Source organism: Sorex fumeus, unplaced genomic scaffold (genome assembly GCF_029834395.1).
Source record: "Sorex fumeus unplaced genomic scaffold, SorFum_2.1 ptg000002l, whole genome shotgun sequence".
Taxonomy (NCBI): domain Eukaryota; kingdom Metazoa; phylum Chordata; class Mammalia; order Eulipotyphla; family Soricidae; genus Sorex; species Sorex fumeus.
The window spans coordinates 56112655-56130000 of NW_026606059.1; the positions used below are offsets into that span (position 1 = coordinate 56112655).

A 17346-nucleotide genomic window follows, 5' to 3' on the forward strand; every position below is an offset into this window, starting at 1 on the left:
GTACTTTGTGATGTGTGTCAGTCTTACTGGTATGAGATGGTATTTCATTGTTTTAATTTGCATTTCCCTGATGATAAAAATGATATGCAGCACTTTTTCAAATACCTTTTGGACACGTGTATGCATTCTTTGAGGAAGCTTCTATTGTTTCCCAAATTTTTGATGGAGTTGTTTTGCTGAGTTTTATCACTTGATCACATGACTTTCCATTAATCACTGATTTGCTCGAGCGGGTGCCAGTAACATCTCCATTTGTCCCTGTCACGTGCTAGTGTAGCCCAGTGGCGTCTCTTCGTTCTAGGAACACGAGGAGCCTCAAACCGATCATTCATGATCTTGATAAAGAAGTCTGACCATCTGGTAGGTGGGCGACCACACAGTCTTTTGACATCCCGTGGAATCCAGTCAGTAACGGCTCTAGTCCAATGGTCATCTCCAAATCTCATTACGTGTCCAGCCCATCTGACTTTCGACACCTTGGCAAACGAGTCAGCATCCCTGATTCTTGACCATTGACGGAGGTCGGAACTCCAGATTCTTTCTCTCATTTGAGTCAAGCATGATACTCCAAGCATAGCTCTTTCGATTCCTCTTTGGGAGACCCAAATAGTGTTCTCATCCTGTGTTCATAGGGCCCAGGTCTCTGAGGCATATGTTAATGCAGGAAGAACAGTGGAATCGAAGAGATGTGCCTGGATCATTTCTCTGCACTGCTTTGCGAGCTCGGACGTTTGCTTGCGGTTGCCTGAGGCATGCGCCAAGCCACGTTGGCAAATAAGCTCAAGAGTTTTAGAAGACAGGCATTTTTTTGTGGCTATCTCTTTCTTGGCGTTCCCTCGCACAATCATGGAGGTGCTGAACCAGTCAACTGTATTCCTCATCAATGTTGTCAACGACATCTTCCCATGTTGCAGCAATAGTAACCAAATACTCTTTGGCTGAGTTTTATAAGCACTTTATATATCATTGGCTACAGCCCTTTACTGGATACGTGGTAAGCAAATCACGGATCACGGTCCTCCCGTTGTTCATCAATTTGCTCGAGCAGGCCCAGTAACGTCTCTATCATGAGACTTGTTGTTACTGTGTTTGGCATATCAAATATGTCACGGGGAGCTTGCCAGGCTCTGCTGTGTGGGCAAGATACTCCTGGTAGCTTGCCGGGCTCTCCGAGAGGGGCGGAGGAATCGAACTCGGGTTGGCCATGCTGGCTGCATGCAAGGCAAACGCCCTACCCGCTGTGTTATCGCTCCAGCCCGGTAAGCAAATATTCTCTCCCAAACTGTGGGGTATCTTTTTATTCTGGTAATTGTTTCCCCTTCAGTGCACAAGCTTCTTTGTTTGATTAGTATCATTTTTGTATCTTTCTTTCAGTTTGCTGATCAATAGTTTCAAACCATTGAAAATACCCTGGCTTCAATATCATGAAATGTTCTGCCTATGTTTTTCTCAATGTAATTTATGGATTTAGGAATTATAGTCATGTCTTTAACCTATTCTGATATGACTTTTATGCATGGTGTGATGTAGGGATCTGACCATATAACTTATTAAAATTCATGCATATAACTGATGCCTTTTCCCCAACACCATTTGTTGCATTTTCCTTTTTCCACTTCTATTTTTTACACTTTCCTAGTTCTACTTTATATTTTTTGCTCCTTTACTGAAGGTTAGTGTTCATATACCTGAGGACATGCTGAACTCTCTACTGATGTAAAAGTCTACCCTTATTCTAGTACCATAATATTTTTCATAGGTAAAGCTTTATATTGCAATTTGAAGTTTGGGAAGGAGAAGCCTCCCATCTCCTTTATCCTAGGATTGCTTTGGTTATTCAAAAAGGAAGAAGTTAAACTCTCACTCTATGCAGATCACATGATACTATAGAGTCTTTAGAAAATCCCAAAAACTCCACATAAAAGGTCCCCAAAACAATAGAACTGTATGGTAAAGTGGCAGATTACAAAGTCAGTGCATATAAATCTATAGCTTTCCTATATACAAATAATTTAATAGACAAAAATTTTTAATTCATTATCATTCACAATTATGCCTCAGAAAATGAAGTACCTGTAATCAGCTTAAGAGGTTAAAGATTTATACCAAAAACACCATAAAGCACTACTAAAAAAAATAAAAGGATCTGGGACTATGTTTCTATTTCCCCTGTTCATGAACTAGAAGGATTAATATTGCAACTCTCTTTAAAGGAAAATAACAGAGTTTAAACACTCAACCTCATAATACAGAGAGCATGCATGTAGAGAAGAAGCAACAGACATACAAAAATATGGAATTAGAAACAAGGATACCAGCTACTCTAAATATGCTCCATACACTCAAGAATACAAAGGGAATCATGACCCTACTGAAAAAAAGTGGAAGACTGAAGGTCCCACTCAGAACTTGATAGATTTATTGAACTGAAAATACAGTATCTGAAATTAAATACCTACTCGATAGATTTAGCAGCTTAGATACTATAAAAAAGAAGACTAATGAAAATGAAGCCTTAGCAACAGGAATGATTTTAAATTGAAGTCACAGAGAAAAAAGAAGGCAAAAGCTATCAAGTCTGTTACTTCCAACATTAAACGTAGATTAACATACATATGATTAAATTTCTGAAGGGAAAAGGAAGAAAGCAAAAATATCTGAAGAAATATTAGCAGAAAATTTTCCAAGTTTGGTCAGAACTATACACCCACAAATTCACAGAACTCAAAGAACACCAAAACAGAATTGACAAAGAAAACCACACGAAAGGGCCAGAGTGTAGGTCCAAGGGCAGGAGCTTTGCATAGTTGGGGCCCATATCAATTCTGATATCACAGAGTGTGAGATTGAAAAGAAAAGCACAGGAACGCAGGGCTCGTGCATTCAGTGGCTGAGAACCACTCCCCTGGCTGGCCCACAGCAACAGACGGGACAAAGGACCAGGGGAAGGGAGAAGCAGGGGCCCAGACTGGTTGGTAATTAATTTATTTCTCTCTCCTCCCAAGCATAGTCTGATCTCTCCCCTTACAGCACAATCATAGTCGTAGTTTTGGTCTTAATCCCAGTCATCATAGTTCCCTCATCCTCATCCTCATAGTCCTTATCTCCATTATAGTCCCCACTCTCCCCTTACAGCATAGTTATAAAGAAATTGTGAAGGGTGGAGGTACACACAGGTGGGATTGAACATTATCATAACAACCAACAGAGGTTAAGCCACTTCTTCAGGGGAAGTTCTGGGAAATTAACTCAAGGATAAAATCTCATCTGGGGATTCAGCACTCCAGATTACTAGGAGATCTGCTCAGTGGAGGGATTCCATCTAGGGTGTATTGTTTTCTCCTTTCCTCAGATAGTAATCCATTTAACCAATCATATTAAATTTACTTCTTATAATATTTCTAGTCATTTTGGATGAATACAGTAAGAGATATATTAAGCTTAAAGGTTGGCTCTTCCTGGGGACATCTTGATATATATTCCAGACCACAGTCCTCAGGCCAGATTAGTCTTTCCTTAACCCAGCAGGGTCCTTACTAGATTACTTCTTTTTGGGTTATGACAGAGACTGTTCCATGACCATACTCTTAACTTACATATTTCTTACGGCTCTTAGCTTGTCCCTTTCCGATGCCAGGGTAGCTTACAGCTTATCCTTGGTCCACCCAGTCCCTTGTCAGAACCCTCCTTTTGGGGGTGTTAGAAAGTAAAAGCAACTGAGGCTTAAGTCAGGTAAATATGATGAATGCCCAGAAGTAAATATTACTTGAGTCAACTCCTACGTTACAAAGCACAGCATCAACTCTCTTCCTATGTCTATACAAAAAAGTCATTACTAAATAAACCATGCAAATGATATAAAGGAAAGAGAAAAGCAATATAGGATTATCAGTGCTTGATGGAATTGGGTGAGTAACTCAATAAACCTAAACTCCCTGCAGGAGGAGCAAGGCCAAACCAATATTATCCAACAACAGGGGCCCCCCAAGCATGGCCTTTAAGCTGTTAAGTATCTCCAAACACTGCTGGGCATGACCTCAAAACAAAAAACAAAAAAATAAAATCATACCAAGAATCATTACAATGAAATTGGCGATATCAAAGAGAAAACAACTCAAAAGATTATGTTGGTCAAATCTAATCCAAAGAAAAAAAGGTAACTTCAATCTAATCAAAAATTTCTGGTAGGACCAGAAAGATAGCTCAAAGGATTGAGCACAAGCTTTACATGTAGTAGGCCCCAGTTCAGTGCCCTGTATTACAAGACCTCCTGAGTACCACATCACTGAATTGGTGCAAAAATACAAACAAAATTAAAGTAAGTATCTGGGGCCAGAGAAATAGTATAGGGGTTAAGGCACTTTCCTTGCATGCATCCATTCCAGCTCTATCCCTAGCACTCTGGCACTGCATGATCCCCAAGCACAGAGCCAGGAATAGCCCTGTTAGAACTGCTGAGTGAGGCCCAACATCCCAAAGCACACACAAATTTTAGTGAAGTACATCAAGCTGAACTGTTCTCATTTTGTAGTAATCTTTGTTTGCTGATATCTCTAACATAGTCTATCAGGCAAGTAACCACAACCAAAATACAATTGAGAGTTACGGTAAAATCCACTGTTACACTGTTCAGCTCACAAATGGCCAACACTCAAGTCAGGAATCTTTGTGTTTTATACTTCATTAATTGCTAATGCAATTTCTAGAACACGTAACTGTTTGTACACACGTGAATGAATTAAACTCAATTTGTCCTCAGTACATTGTTCTATGTACCAAAGAACATGATGATGAGAAGGCATAGCCAGAGGACTAAATGACTGTTCCCAAGCTGGGTTACGAGGTAAGCCTTATCACAAGTGCAAAAACAATGCCACCACCCATCTTGGAATTACCTCATAGCGGAACACAAAACAAGTTTGAATTACTTACTCTGAGTTTCCACAAGATCCAAAGCAACACTAGAAGCTGTGTCCATTCCGGAGCTGATGCAGGCCTGGAAGTTCTTCAAGGAGGAGAGAGCGGATTCTACACCGCTGAATGATATAAAACCAGTTGAGCCTGAATTTAAACTGGAACGCCCTGGCATCTTGAAATTACCTGAGTTTCAAACACAACAAAAGCAAGATTTACGAATCAGAAAAACTGCATAGGAAGGTAAGTTAGCTGCATATACCTACAGGAATGTGCCCACTATCCTACTGGTAGCACACTATCATCTATGTCAAACACCCCTTGGGTGGATACCAAAACATTGTGCCATCACTGGGCCACCCAACACAGACGTACTCAATAGAAGTGGAACTAGAATATCTTTTATATTCTAGTGGATTTTTATTTTTATTTATTTATTTCTTTTTGGCGAGAGAGGGGGATTGGGATTGGTTTGGTTTGAGGTGGGGGAGGGTTGGGGGATTGTTGTTGTTGTTTGGTTTGGGGGCTATACCCAGTAGTGCTCAGGGCTTATTCCTGGCTCTGCACTTAAGAATTACTTCTGGCAGTGTCTAGTGCACCAAATGGGATACTGGGGATCAAACCTGGGTCAGCCCCATGGAGGGCACACACCCTACCTGCTGTACTATCACTCTGGCCCAAATGTCTTTTGTTTGAGGGAGGCAGCATACTTCCCAAGCAATGATTTATGATCGTCAGTCAACTAGGCCAGTGGTTCCATGGTGGTACCAGAAATCAAACCAGGGTCAGCCACAAGCAAGGCATGTGATTTAACCCCTGAGTTTCTTTGATCCCTTAATGTCTTCATTTTCATAAAGAGATATGGGCTGAGGGTGTACTTCAGAGCATTTGCCTTGCATGTTCAGGGCCATGGTACAAGCCTCAGCCCTGGAAAATAAGAAAACAGAAGAATACCCTCTTCCAAAAGGTCCCTGACACTGAAGAATTCTACGATAGCATAATTCTTTAAAATCCAAAACAGAAATGGATTGGGGGAAAACATCAGGTGCTCACAATATAGTTTTTATACAAACAAAAATAAAATTATTTTATAAAGAAATTTGGGCTGGAGCGATAACACAGTGGGTAAGGTGTTTGCCTTGCACGCCACCGACCCGGGTTCAATTCCTCCGTCCCTCTCGAAGAGCCTGGCAACCTACTGAGTTTCCAGCCCCCACAACAGAGCCTAGCAAGCTCCCCATGGCGTATTAAATACGTCAAAAATAGCAACAAAACAAGTCTCACAATGGAGACATTACTGATGCCCGCTTGAGCAAAATCAATGAACAACCGGAGGACAGTGCTACAGTGGACAATGCATAAAGAACTCTGAAAACCTCCCATTTGGGGGGGGGGGGGTGGCTGGAGCGATAGCACAGCAGGTAGGGCATTTGCCTTGCACGTCGCCGACCCAGGTTCAATTCCCAGCATTCCATATGGTCCCTGAACGCCACCAGTAGTAATTCCTGAGTGCAGAGCCAAGAGTAACCCCTGTGCATTGCCGGGTGTGACGCAAGAAAGCAAGAAAGAAAACCGGCCATTTTTAAGTTCTCTGAGACATATGCTTGAAGTATAAAAGCAGTAAAATATACTTATCCCTAACAGTTCATCTAGTTCTAACAGAGTTCTAGATCTAATGAGATTTTAGTCTATATAATACAATTTTTAAAGAAAGATTTTGGACCTGAAAGCCAGCCGCCACTGGGACACCGGCTTGGGGCACCTGCCTCCACTTGCACAGCAAGAGCCAGCCCAACTAGTCACCATCTCTCCCCAATAGGTCTGCTCCCGCTTGACGCTCCCACCACCCAAACTCTGGATCCTGAAAGCCAGATGCCAACAGGACCCAGGCCTAGGGCACCTGCCTCCACTTCCGCATCGAGCACCAGCCCAACTAGCCGCCACCCCTCCCCAACAGGTCTGTGGAGTAGTATCTGGACTGGCTGGGGGCGTGGTCACCACTGTGGGGGTGTGGCCTCCTCAGATGTGGGCGGGGCCTCTTCAAAAGTGGGTGTGTCCTTCTCCGAGGTGGGCAGCCGGTCACCGCTGCAGCTACATTTCCTACTCCCACCACTCTTGACTTTCATCCCAGCCCTTATCACTAATTCTGTGGGAAAATTCCTAGCCACCTCAACTACAACAATTATCCACTGGCCTACTGCAGTTCTAACAAAAGACCAGTTCGCAAGTAGCTGTACAAGCCAATATTAAAAGAACACCTCCAAAGTTTGTTTAACCAGTAATCTGTTCTCGGGCACTCAGGTTTTTTCCAGATTCTAGCTATTGTAAACAGTGCTGCAATGAACAAACAAGTGCAGATGTCACTTCGACTATACTTTTTTGCCTCTCTGGGATATATTCCCAGGAGTGGTATTGCTGGGTCAAATGGAAGCTCAATTTCTAATTTTTTGAGAATTGTCCATACTGGTTAAAGAAACTTTGGTACATTTGCACAATGGAGTACTATGTAGCTGTTAAAAAAGATGAAGTCATGAAATTTACATACAAGTGGCACTACATGGAAAGTATCCTGTTAAGCGAAATGAGTCAGAGAGGGATAAACACAGAAAGATTGCATTCATCTGGGGAACATAAAGTAACAAAATAGCAGACTAACACCCACAAGTGGCCGAGATTAGTACCAGGAATTTTGCTCCATTGGAGGCCAGCCACACATGCTAGGGGCAAAGGGAGCTTAGATAGAGAAAGGAGAACCAAATAAAGGGTGTTGGGAGGATCCTCCCAGGATGGGAGAAGCATGCTGAAAGTAGACTATAGACCAAACATGATTGCTACTCAATGTCTCGTTTGCAAACCACAACACCCAAAAGGAGAGAACAAAAGGGAATGCCCTGCCACAGAGGCAGGGTAGGATGAAAGGGACAGGGGGTGGGAGGGATACTGGGATCTGTGGTGGTGGGAAATGGGCACTGGTGGAGGGATGGGTACTTGATCATTGTATAACTGAAACCCAAGCACAAAAATTTGTAGTATACAACTGTACCTCATGGTGTTTCACTAATAAAATTTTTTTTTAAAAATTAAAAGAACACCTCCTCCAAAGCTTCACTAGATGCCCATCATAAGCCAAAGAATAATGCCTGAGAGGAAGGTCAGACTCTAGAAAGGGAGAAGGGTGATCACCATTAATCGACCTTATCCAGAATCTTTTCCCACGATAAGAGGAAACAGTGCTAGTGAATTCCAGGGTTCTTCCTCTAGACAACCAAAACAACATGAAGAAACAGCACAAATCTCCACTATAAGAAGAGGATGAAGAAAAGAGCCCCGAATCCTCAACCGAGGTTATCCACAAATATGCTCTCTCCAATAAAGAATTCCAAGATGAAATGCAGAAAATGGTCAAGAAACTACTCAAAGAATAAATGGAGGATATACCCAGAAAACTAAAGAATGAAATGAAAGAAACAATAGTATGGATAGTCGAGAAAAAAAAAGGAAGAAATGGGAGCAGAAATAAAAAAGTTACAAAAAGAAGTGTCACAAATAAAGGATTCGGTAGACAAAATTAAAAACTCAGTTGGTCATAAAGTAACAAAATAGGAGACATAGCTGAGATAAATAGCAGGAGGTTTATTCCATGGCTTGGAGGCCAGCTTCACACTCTAGGAGTAAAGGCAGCCCAGATGTAGAAGGGAGCACCAAATGGGGGGTATTGGAAGGATCCCCCAGGATGGGAGAAGCATGCTGAGACTAGACGCTAGACCAAACATGTTGCCACTCGATGCCTCTTTTGCAGGCCATAGCACCCAAAAGGAGAGAGAGAACAAAAGGGAGTGCCATGCCACAGAGGCTGGGTGGGATGGGGGGATAAGGGAGGTAGGAGGGGTACTGGGATCTGTGGTGGTGAAAAATGGGCACTGGTGGAGGGATGGTACTCGATCATTGTACAACAGAAACCCAAGCACAAAAAATTTGTAAGCCTACAACTGTACCTCATGGTGTTTCACTAATAAAAAAAAAAAAAAATTTAAAAAAAAAAGAAAAAAAAAACTCAGTTGGTGAGCTCAGCAGTAGGATGAATACAGCTGAAGACAGAATCAGTGAGCTTGAAGATGAGCAGCAGAAATAGCATAGGGAACAACAAACAATGGGAAAAGACCTCAAAATAGCGCTAAGAAAAATCAGAGACGTAGGGGATGACGCCAAGAGGAACAACATTAAAATCATCGGAGTTCCAGAAAGACAGGGAGACAACCCCAACAAAAAAGCCAAAGTCAAAGAAATCATTGCTGAAAAGTTCCCAGAGTTAAAGAATGCAGACATCCAGATCCAAGGAGTCAGAAGGGTGCCAGCTAAGAGACCCAAATGAAAACACTCCAAGGCATATCATAGTCAGAATAATAGATGCTGTAGACAGAGACACAGTACTGCAAATTACATACAAAGGAGCACCCCTTAGGTTTACAGACTTATCAGAGGAAACCCTCCAAGCCCAAAGACAATGGTGGGATATAGTGAAAAAAACTCAATGAACTGAACGCCTCACCAAGAATACTTTATCCAGCTAAACTCTCACTAAAACTTGATGGAACTATATACCATTTTGTAGATAAACAAAAGCTCAGGAACTTCATAGACTCAAAACCAAATCTAAAAGAAGGATTAAAGGGGCTCCTGTAAGATAAAAAGGAAAACACTTAGAAACACAACCAAACCCTACAGAAAGATGCACAAAACCCCATGACAATAATCTTTCAATGTCAATGGTCTAAATGCACCAATCAAGAGACACAGAGTAGCAAAATGGATCCAGAAACTGAAACCAACATTCTGCTGTCTACAAGAAACACATCTGAACAATCAGAGCAAACACAGACTCAAAGTGAAAGGATGGAAAACAATTCTGCAAGCAAACTGCTCCCTCAAAAAAGCTGGGGTGGCCATACTAGTATCCAACAACATAAATTTCAGGTTGAAAAAGATTAGAAGGGACAGTGAAGGCCATTTTCTATTCATCAAGGGATATGTACAACAGGAAGAAATCGCACTCTTAAATGTATACGCACCTAATGAGGGAACAGCTAACTACTTAAAACAATAGCTTACATATTTTTAAGGAGGGCATTACTAGCAAAACAATAGTAGCTGGAGACTTCAACATTGTCTTAACACCTCTGGATATATCAACAAAAACAAAACTCAACAAGGAAACATTGGCTTTGAAGAAATAGAAGAGAGAGAACTAATAGACTTACACAGGGCTTTACACCCCAAAAAGAAAGAATACACATTCTTCTCCAGTGCACATGAAACATTCTCCAAAATAGACCATGTACTAGGCCACAAAACATACCTCAATAGAATCAGGAAGATACAAGTAGTATCAACAATCTATTCAGAGTACAATGCACTCAAGATAGAAGTGAATCACACAAAGACATCGAGAAACAAATCAAACATCTGGAAATTAAACAACTCAATGTTGAACAATGAGTGGATCAGGAAGGAAGTCAAAGACGAAATCAAAAGATACCTGGAAACAAATGAGAATGAAGACATGAGCTACCGGAACCTATGGGATGCAGGTAAAGCCGTGCTAAGAGGAAAATTTATAGCGTTGCAAGCATTCCTAAGGAAAGAAGAAAGGGCCTACATAGATAACCTAATCACACAGCTCAAGAGCTTAGAAAAAGACCAACAAAAGGAACCCAAAATTGGCCTAAGGAAAGAAATAATAAAACTTAGAGCAGAAATTAACGACATGGAAACCAAAAAAACAATCTGAAAGGTCAATGAAACCAAGAGCTGGTTCTTTGAGAAAATACATAAGATTGATAAACTACTAGCAAGACTCACAAAGAAAGAGAGAGAGAAAACCCTAATAAACCGAATCAGAAATGAAAAAAGGGACATCACAACAGAAACCAATGAAATTCAAAAGATCATCAGAGACTACTTTGACAGTCTGTTTGCCATGACACAAGAGAACCTAGAAGAAATGGATAAATTCCTGGATTCCTATAATCTCCCAAGATTGAATCAGGAAGACATGGAATACGTAAATAGACCCATTCATATCAAGAAAATTGAAGTGGTAATCAAAAGTCTTCCCAAAACCAAAAGCCCAACCCCAGACGGATTCACTAGTGAATTCTTACAACATTTAAAGAAGACCTTTTGCCAGTTCTCCTCAAACTTTTCCAGGAAATTGAAAAACCAGGAACTCTCCCAAACAGCTTCTATGAGGCACATATCTCCCTAATACCAAAAGCAAACAAAGACACCACCAACACAGAAAACTATAGGCCAATATCCCTGATGAACACAGATGCGAAGATCCTCAACAAAATATTAGCAAATACAATCCAACAACTCATCAAAAAGATCATACACCACGACCAAGTGGGATTCATCCGGGGATGCAAGGATGGTTTAACATTCAAAAATCAATCAACAAAATCCATCATATCAACAAAAGTAAAGATAAAAACCATATGATCATATATGCAGAGAAAGCTTTTGACAAGATACAGCACCCATTTATGATGAAAACACTCACCAAAATGGGTTTTGAAGGAACTTTCCTCAAGATAGTCAAAGCCATCTACAAAAAACCCATAGCAAGCATTATCCTTAATGGGGAAAAACTAAGGGTCTTTCTTCTAATATCAGGGACAAGACAAGGATGCCCACTATCACCACTTCTGTTCAATATAGTGCTGGAAGTACTTGCAACAGCCATTAGGCAAGAAAAAGACATTAAAGGCATCCAGATAGGAAAGGAAGAAATCAAGCTCTCACTATTCGCAGATGATATGATACTATATCTCGAGAATCCTAAATCCTCTCTACCAAGAAACTCCTAGAAACAATAGACCTGTGCAGTAAAATCGCAGGCTATAAAATCAATGCCCAAAAATCCATGGCCTTCCTATACGCAAATAATGAGAGAGAGGAAAGTGACATGAAAGAAATAAACCCATTCACAATTGTGCCCCAGAAAATCAAATACCTTGGAATCAGCCTAACTAAAGAGGTAAAGGACCTCTACAATGAAAACTACAAAACACTACTCCATGAAATAAAAGAGGGCATGAGGAAATGGAAACATATCTCCTGCTCATGGATAAGAAGAATTAACATCATAAAAATGGCAATACTCCCAAAAGCATTATACAGATTCAACGTGATTACTACAAGGATACCCATTAAATTCTTCAAAGAAATAAATCAAGCACTCCTAAAATTCATATGGAACAACAAACATCCACAAACAGCTAAAGCAATTCTTGGGGAAAAGACGTAGGGAGGCATCACCCTCTCCAACCTCAAACTCTACTACAAAGCGTTAATAATTAAAACAACATGGTATTGGAACAAAGGAAGGGTCGCAGACCAATGGAACAGGGTGGAATATCCGTACGCACAACCCCAAATGTATGAACATCTAATCTTTGACAAGGGAGCAAGAAATGTGAAGTGGAGCAAGGAAAGCCTCTTTAACAAGTGGTGCTGGCATAACTGGACAACCACGTGACAAAAAATGGGCTTAGACCTCGACTTAACACCATGCATGAAAGTCGGATCAAAATGAATTAAAGATCTCAACATCAGGCCAAAATTCATAGGTATATTGAAGACAAGGTCGGCAAAGCCCTCCAGAATATTGAGGCTAACAGTATCTTCAAAGACAACCCTCCAATGAACAACCAAGTGGAAACAGAAATAAAAAAATGGGACTATCTTAAATTAAGAGGCTTCTGCACCTCAAAAGACACAGTGACCAGAATACAAAGACAATCTACAGAATGGGAAAGGATATTTACCCAATACCCATCTGATAAGGGGTTATATCGAGGATATACAAAGCACTGGTTGAACTCTACAAGAAGAAAACATTAACCCCATCAAAAAATGGGGTGATGAAATGAACAGAAACTTTTCCAAAGAAGAAATCTGAATGGCTAAAAGACACATGAGAAAATGCTCTACATCACTACTTATCAGGGAGATGCAGATCAAAACAACAATGAGATATCATCTCACACTACAGAGACTGGCCCACAACCAAAAGAACAAAAGCAACCAGTGTTGGCGCAGATGTGACAAGAAAGGGACCCTCCTTCACTGCTAGTGGGAACGACTACTGGTTCAGCCCTTTTGGAAAACAGTATGGATGATTCTCAAAAAATCAGAAATTGAGTTCCCATTTGACCCAGCTATCCCATTCCTGAGAATATATCCTAGTTAGCCAAAAAAGTACACTTCTATGTTCATTGCTGCACTATTCACAATAGCCAAAATCTGGGAAAAAAACCTCAGTGCCTGAGAACAGATGACTGGTTAAAAAAACATCGGTACATCTACACAATGGAGTACTATGCAGGTGTTAGAAAAGATGTAGTCATGAAATTTACATACAAGTGGTACTACATGGAAAGTATCATACAAAGTGAAATGAGTCAGAAAGAGAGGGACAAAAACCGAAAGATTGCATTCATCTGGATACAAAGTAACAAAATAGGAGACTATCACCCAAAAATAGCTCCATGGCTTGGAGGGGAAAAGGCAGCTCAGATAGAGAAGGGAACACCAAATTAAGGGTGTTGGGAGGATCCTCCCAGGATGAGAAATGCATGCTGAAAGTAGGCTATAGACCGATCATGATTGCCAATCAATGCCTCTTTTGCAAACCACAGCACCCAAAAAGAGAGAGAAAACAAGAGAATGCCCCGACACAGGGTGGAGTGGGGGCGGGGGATGGGGAGGTGGGAGGGATACTGGGAGCACTGGAGGTGGAGAATGGGCACTGGTGGATGGATGGGTACTCAATCATGTATAACTGAAACCCAAGCACAAAAAATTGTAAGTCTACAACTGTACCTCATGGTGTTTCACTAATAAAAATAAATAAAAATAAAAATTTTGGTTATCATCTTCATAGTAAACAATCTGTGACACATACCTTCAACCACCAATAAGCTTTGGACCAAAAGTTGGAGAGAAAGTACAGTGGATAAAGTTCTTGCCCTGCATGTTGTCAAGCCAACTTCAATCCCTGGAATCATATATGGTACCCCAAGCCCCTGTAGAAATGATCCCTGAGCACAGAGCTAAGAGTAAGCCCTCAGCATAGTGTGTGGCCCAAACACAAAATAATAAACTTTGGACTGCTTTAAGTAAAGCTTCACAAACATACCTTTGCTTCATTAAGAAACTATCTGCTCACTATTCACAATAGCCAGAATCTATCCACCCAACTATCCGAGAACGGATGACCCATTAAAGAAACTATGGTACATCTACACAATGGGATACTATGCAATCACCAGAAATATAAAGTCATGAAATTTGCTTATAAATGGATGGACATGGTGACTGAAATGAGTCAGAAGGAGAGGAGGAGAGGGACAGACATAGAATGATCGCACTCATTTTTGGGACATAAGAAAAACATAATATGAGACTAATACCCAAGTGTTAGGGGAGAAGGCAGTTGGGATAGAGAAGGGACCACTATGACAATGAGAGTTGGAAATGATCACTCTGGATAAGATCTGTGTGCTGAAATTAGGTAAAAGAACAAACATAATAACCTCTCAATACCTGTACTGCAAACCATAATGCCAATGGGGGGGGGGGGGGGAGGAGGGAGGGAGGGAGAGAGAGAGAGAGAGAGAGAGAGCATGCGAGCAGACAGAGAGACAGAGACAAAGAGAGAAAAGAGGAAGAGGAGGGAGGGAGAGGAGGGAAGGGAACAGGAGGAGGACGACGACGACGAAGAAGAGGAGACAGAGGAAGAAGAGACAGAAGGAAGAGGAAGCAGGAGAAAGGAGGAGGAGGAGGGAAGGGGGAGGAGGAAGAGGAAGGAAGAGGAAGAAGGGTTAGGAGGAGAAAAAAGAAGAGGAAGAAGAGGAGGGGGAAGAAGAGAAATGAGAAAAAAAAGACAAAGAAAAGTACCTGCCATGGAGGTTAGGGAGGGCGTGGGTGGGTGGGTGGGTGGGTGGGTGCGGTAGGGGGAGGAAAACTGGGGATACTGTTCAGTCCACTGAGACTAGCCAAGTGGAGATAATTTATACGGGCTCAGAGAAATGGCAAGGCTGTAGAGCAGCAGAAAGGTATTTTTTTTAAGACTCGTACACAAGGTAGGAAGTTAGGCTCTGCCCTTAACAACCTAGTGATCACAGGTTGCAACCACTCTGAATTCCAGCTTCACTTTAAAATGGGGGTAGGGGGGGAAATACCATAATGTGGTTTAGACCAGCTACTGAAAACCTGCTCTGAACTGAGTATTTAGGCTCTCCCTCTCCCTCTTCCTCCCCTCCCTCCCCTCCACCCCCACTCTGTGCTCAACAACCTTGCAATACTGGGAACTGAACCTTAAGTCTCCTGCAAGCAAAGCCTGTGCTTCAGGATTCAGTCCACTGAACTGACCTGCCCTTTCATAAGTAAAGAACTATGTGATATCTCTGGCATTTCCGAGCTGTGCTACAACCTTATTCTCACATCTGAACTACTGTACCTGTCTCTCAACTATGGTTCCTTTCAATCAGATTCAATCATATATGTATGTATTAGGTGCTTACCAGGTCAATCATTAAAATCATTTTAAAAGATAGAGGGCACGACATTAAACTGTCAATCTCAGCCAAGTTTTGCCAGGAGTGGCCCTGGGCCCCTGAGCACTTGGAAGCCCCCTGCCCCCATTAAAAAAAAGGGAAGGAGACAGAAAACACAACTAGGATACCGGTTATTTGTGAGGTATTAGGTCTATGATAAATATCCATAAAGTACTGTTAAAATTTTTAATTAAATTTATTGTGGCTTCAAATCATTCCATTAACTGGTAAGTAGGTTTTGGAATGCTGGGTAGTGTAACCTTCAGTGACGACCACAGAACCAGTACAGGTGTGTCTGGAGCAGTCAAACAGGACTTCTATCTTTATCTATATCCAAAAATTTACCTTCGAAATCAAGACTTGAAACAAACATGGCAATTTGTTACAGATGTTAAAATCCCAACAGAGTAAAAATAAATTAATGTTATTTTCTGGGACCTTCTAAAGAATCAAAATTTCACACCAGCAGCCAGACAGATAGAACAGGAGGTAAGAAACTTGCCTGTTAATGAGTGATTCCAGATCAAATCCCCTGGACACAGCCAGGGATCATTCCTGAGCAGAGTGTCATGAATAGTCCCTGAGTGCCCTGGGTGTGACCCAACCTACCCCCTTACCCAAACACACACAAATTTCACACATAATGAGAAAAAAGAAAATATAACTATGATAAAAATAAAAAGCCAATGATCATGCTTTAAATTTTGATTTTGGTTTATTTTCTTTACTACACAAAACAGTTTGAGGTAATGTATACAGAAAACACATAAACATGGGCAACCAAGATAAAGTAATATAAATTCACAAAAATCAGGAAAAACTGATTAAGAAAACCAAGCAAGGACATGAGAAAATTTGAAAAGAATCAGGTGGTCCTCTTTAGGATTCAACAAACACCGAATTGTACTCTACAAAATACTAAATTGTAAATACAAATTTGATTATGAGGGCCAAAGAGATAGTATAGGAGGTGAAGTACCTGCCGAGCATGTGCACAGCCCAATTTCAAATCCCCAGCACCATATATGGTCCCCCAACACAGTCAGGGGTCACTCCTGAGCAGAGCCAGAAGTAATCCCCGAGCACACCAAGTGTGGCCCCACAACAACAACAACAAAAAAAAAAAAAAAAAAAACCAAAACTGAGTATCAACTTCAAATAGAAAAATTAAAGTGAAAGCCACAGAATTCTTTCTTCATTAAGATGAAGTACACCAAAAAAAAAAAAAAAAAAGAGGAAGAAGACTTTCCATAGCATGCAAGACAGCATATATTAGCTAACACATCAGCTAGTAACTGCCATACTGAACAACACTCTCAAGATTCCTCACAGCATATATAGTGGTGAGCTTAGGCTTCCCACTAGGACAGGATATGGCAGCAGGTACCAGCTTGGGGCCCACCAATCCCATTTCCTCTTCAACCTCGTCATACAGCTAGACCACAGTTGCAGTCTTCCTTGCCTGGTGAGTCCATCCTGTTCAAGCCACTTAGGACTGCATGGTACTGGTGAAGCAGCTCAACTTCTCTATCTTCGTTTTGTCCCTGTGTAAACAGGAAATGCACTATCTCACAGCATTATTTTTAGGATAAACTTCTATACTTTTCTTAAACTTGTCTGACTTAGAATCCATTGAACAAGAATCAATTTACTTAAATACAAACTTATCGAGACCATCTTAGACCTAATGATTCAGTCTCCAGTGGACACACTGAAGTAAGTTTATTTTATTTGCAGGGAAAAGGGATGTCTCCTCACAGAGCTCAGGAAGCTCGGGGGACCCCACTCTTAGCCAAATAGGCCAGAGGTT

At 41.2% G+C, this 17346-nt stretch overlaps 1 protein-coding gene across 2 annotated transcripts in view; it reads right to left on the reverse strand.

Moving 5' to 3' along the window:
• NSMCE2 (NSE2 (MMS21) homolog, SMC5-SMC6 complex SUMO ligase) overlaps positions 1-17346 on the reverse strand; it is a 302562-nt gene that overhangs the window by 281896 nt on the left and 3320 nt on the right. For both annotated transcript variants that reach the window (XM_056110551.1, XM_056110556.1), the window contains exon 2: positions 4933-5100. In XM_056110551.1, coding sequence (XP_055966526.1) covers positions 4933-5089 — 157 coding nt within the window. In that variant the 5' untranslated portion in view covers positions 5090-5100. The remainder of the gene's footprint in view (positions 1-4932; positions 5101-17346) is intronic.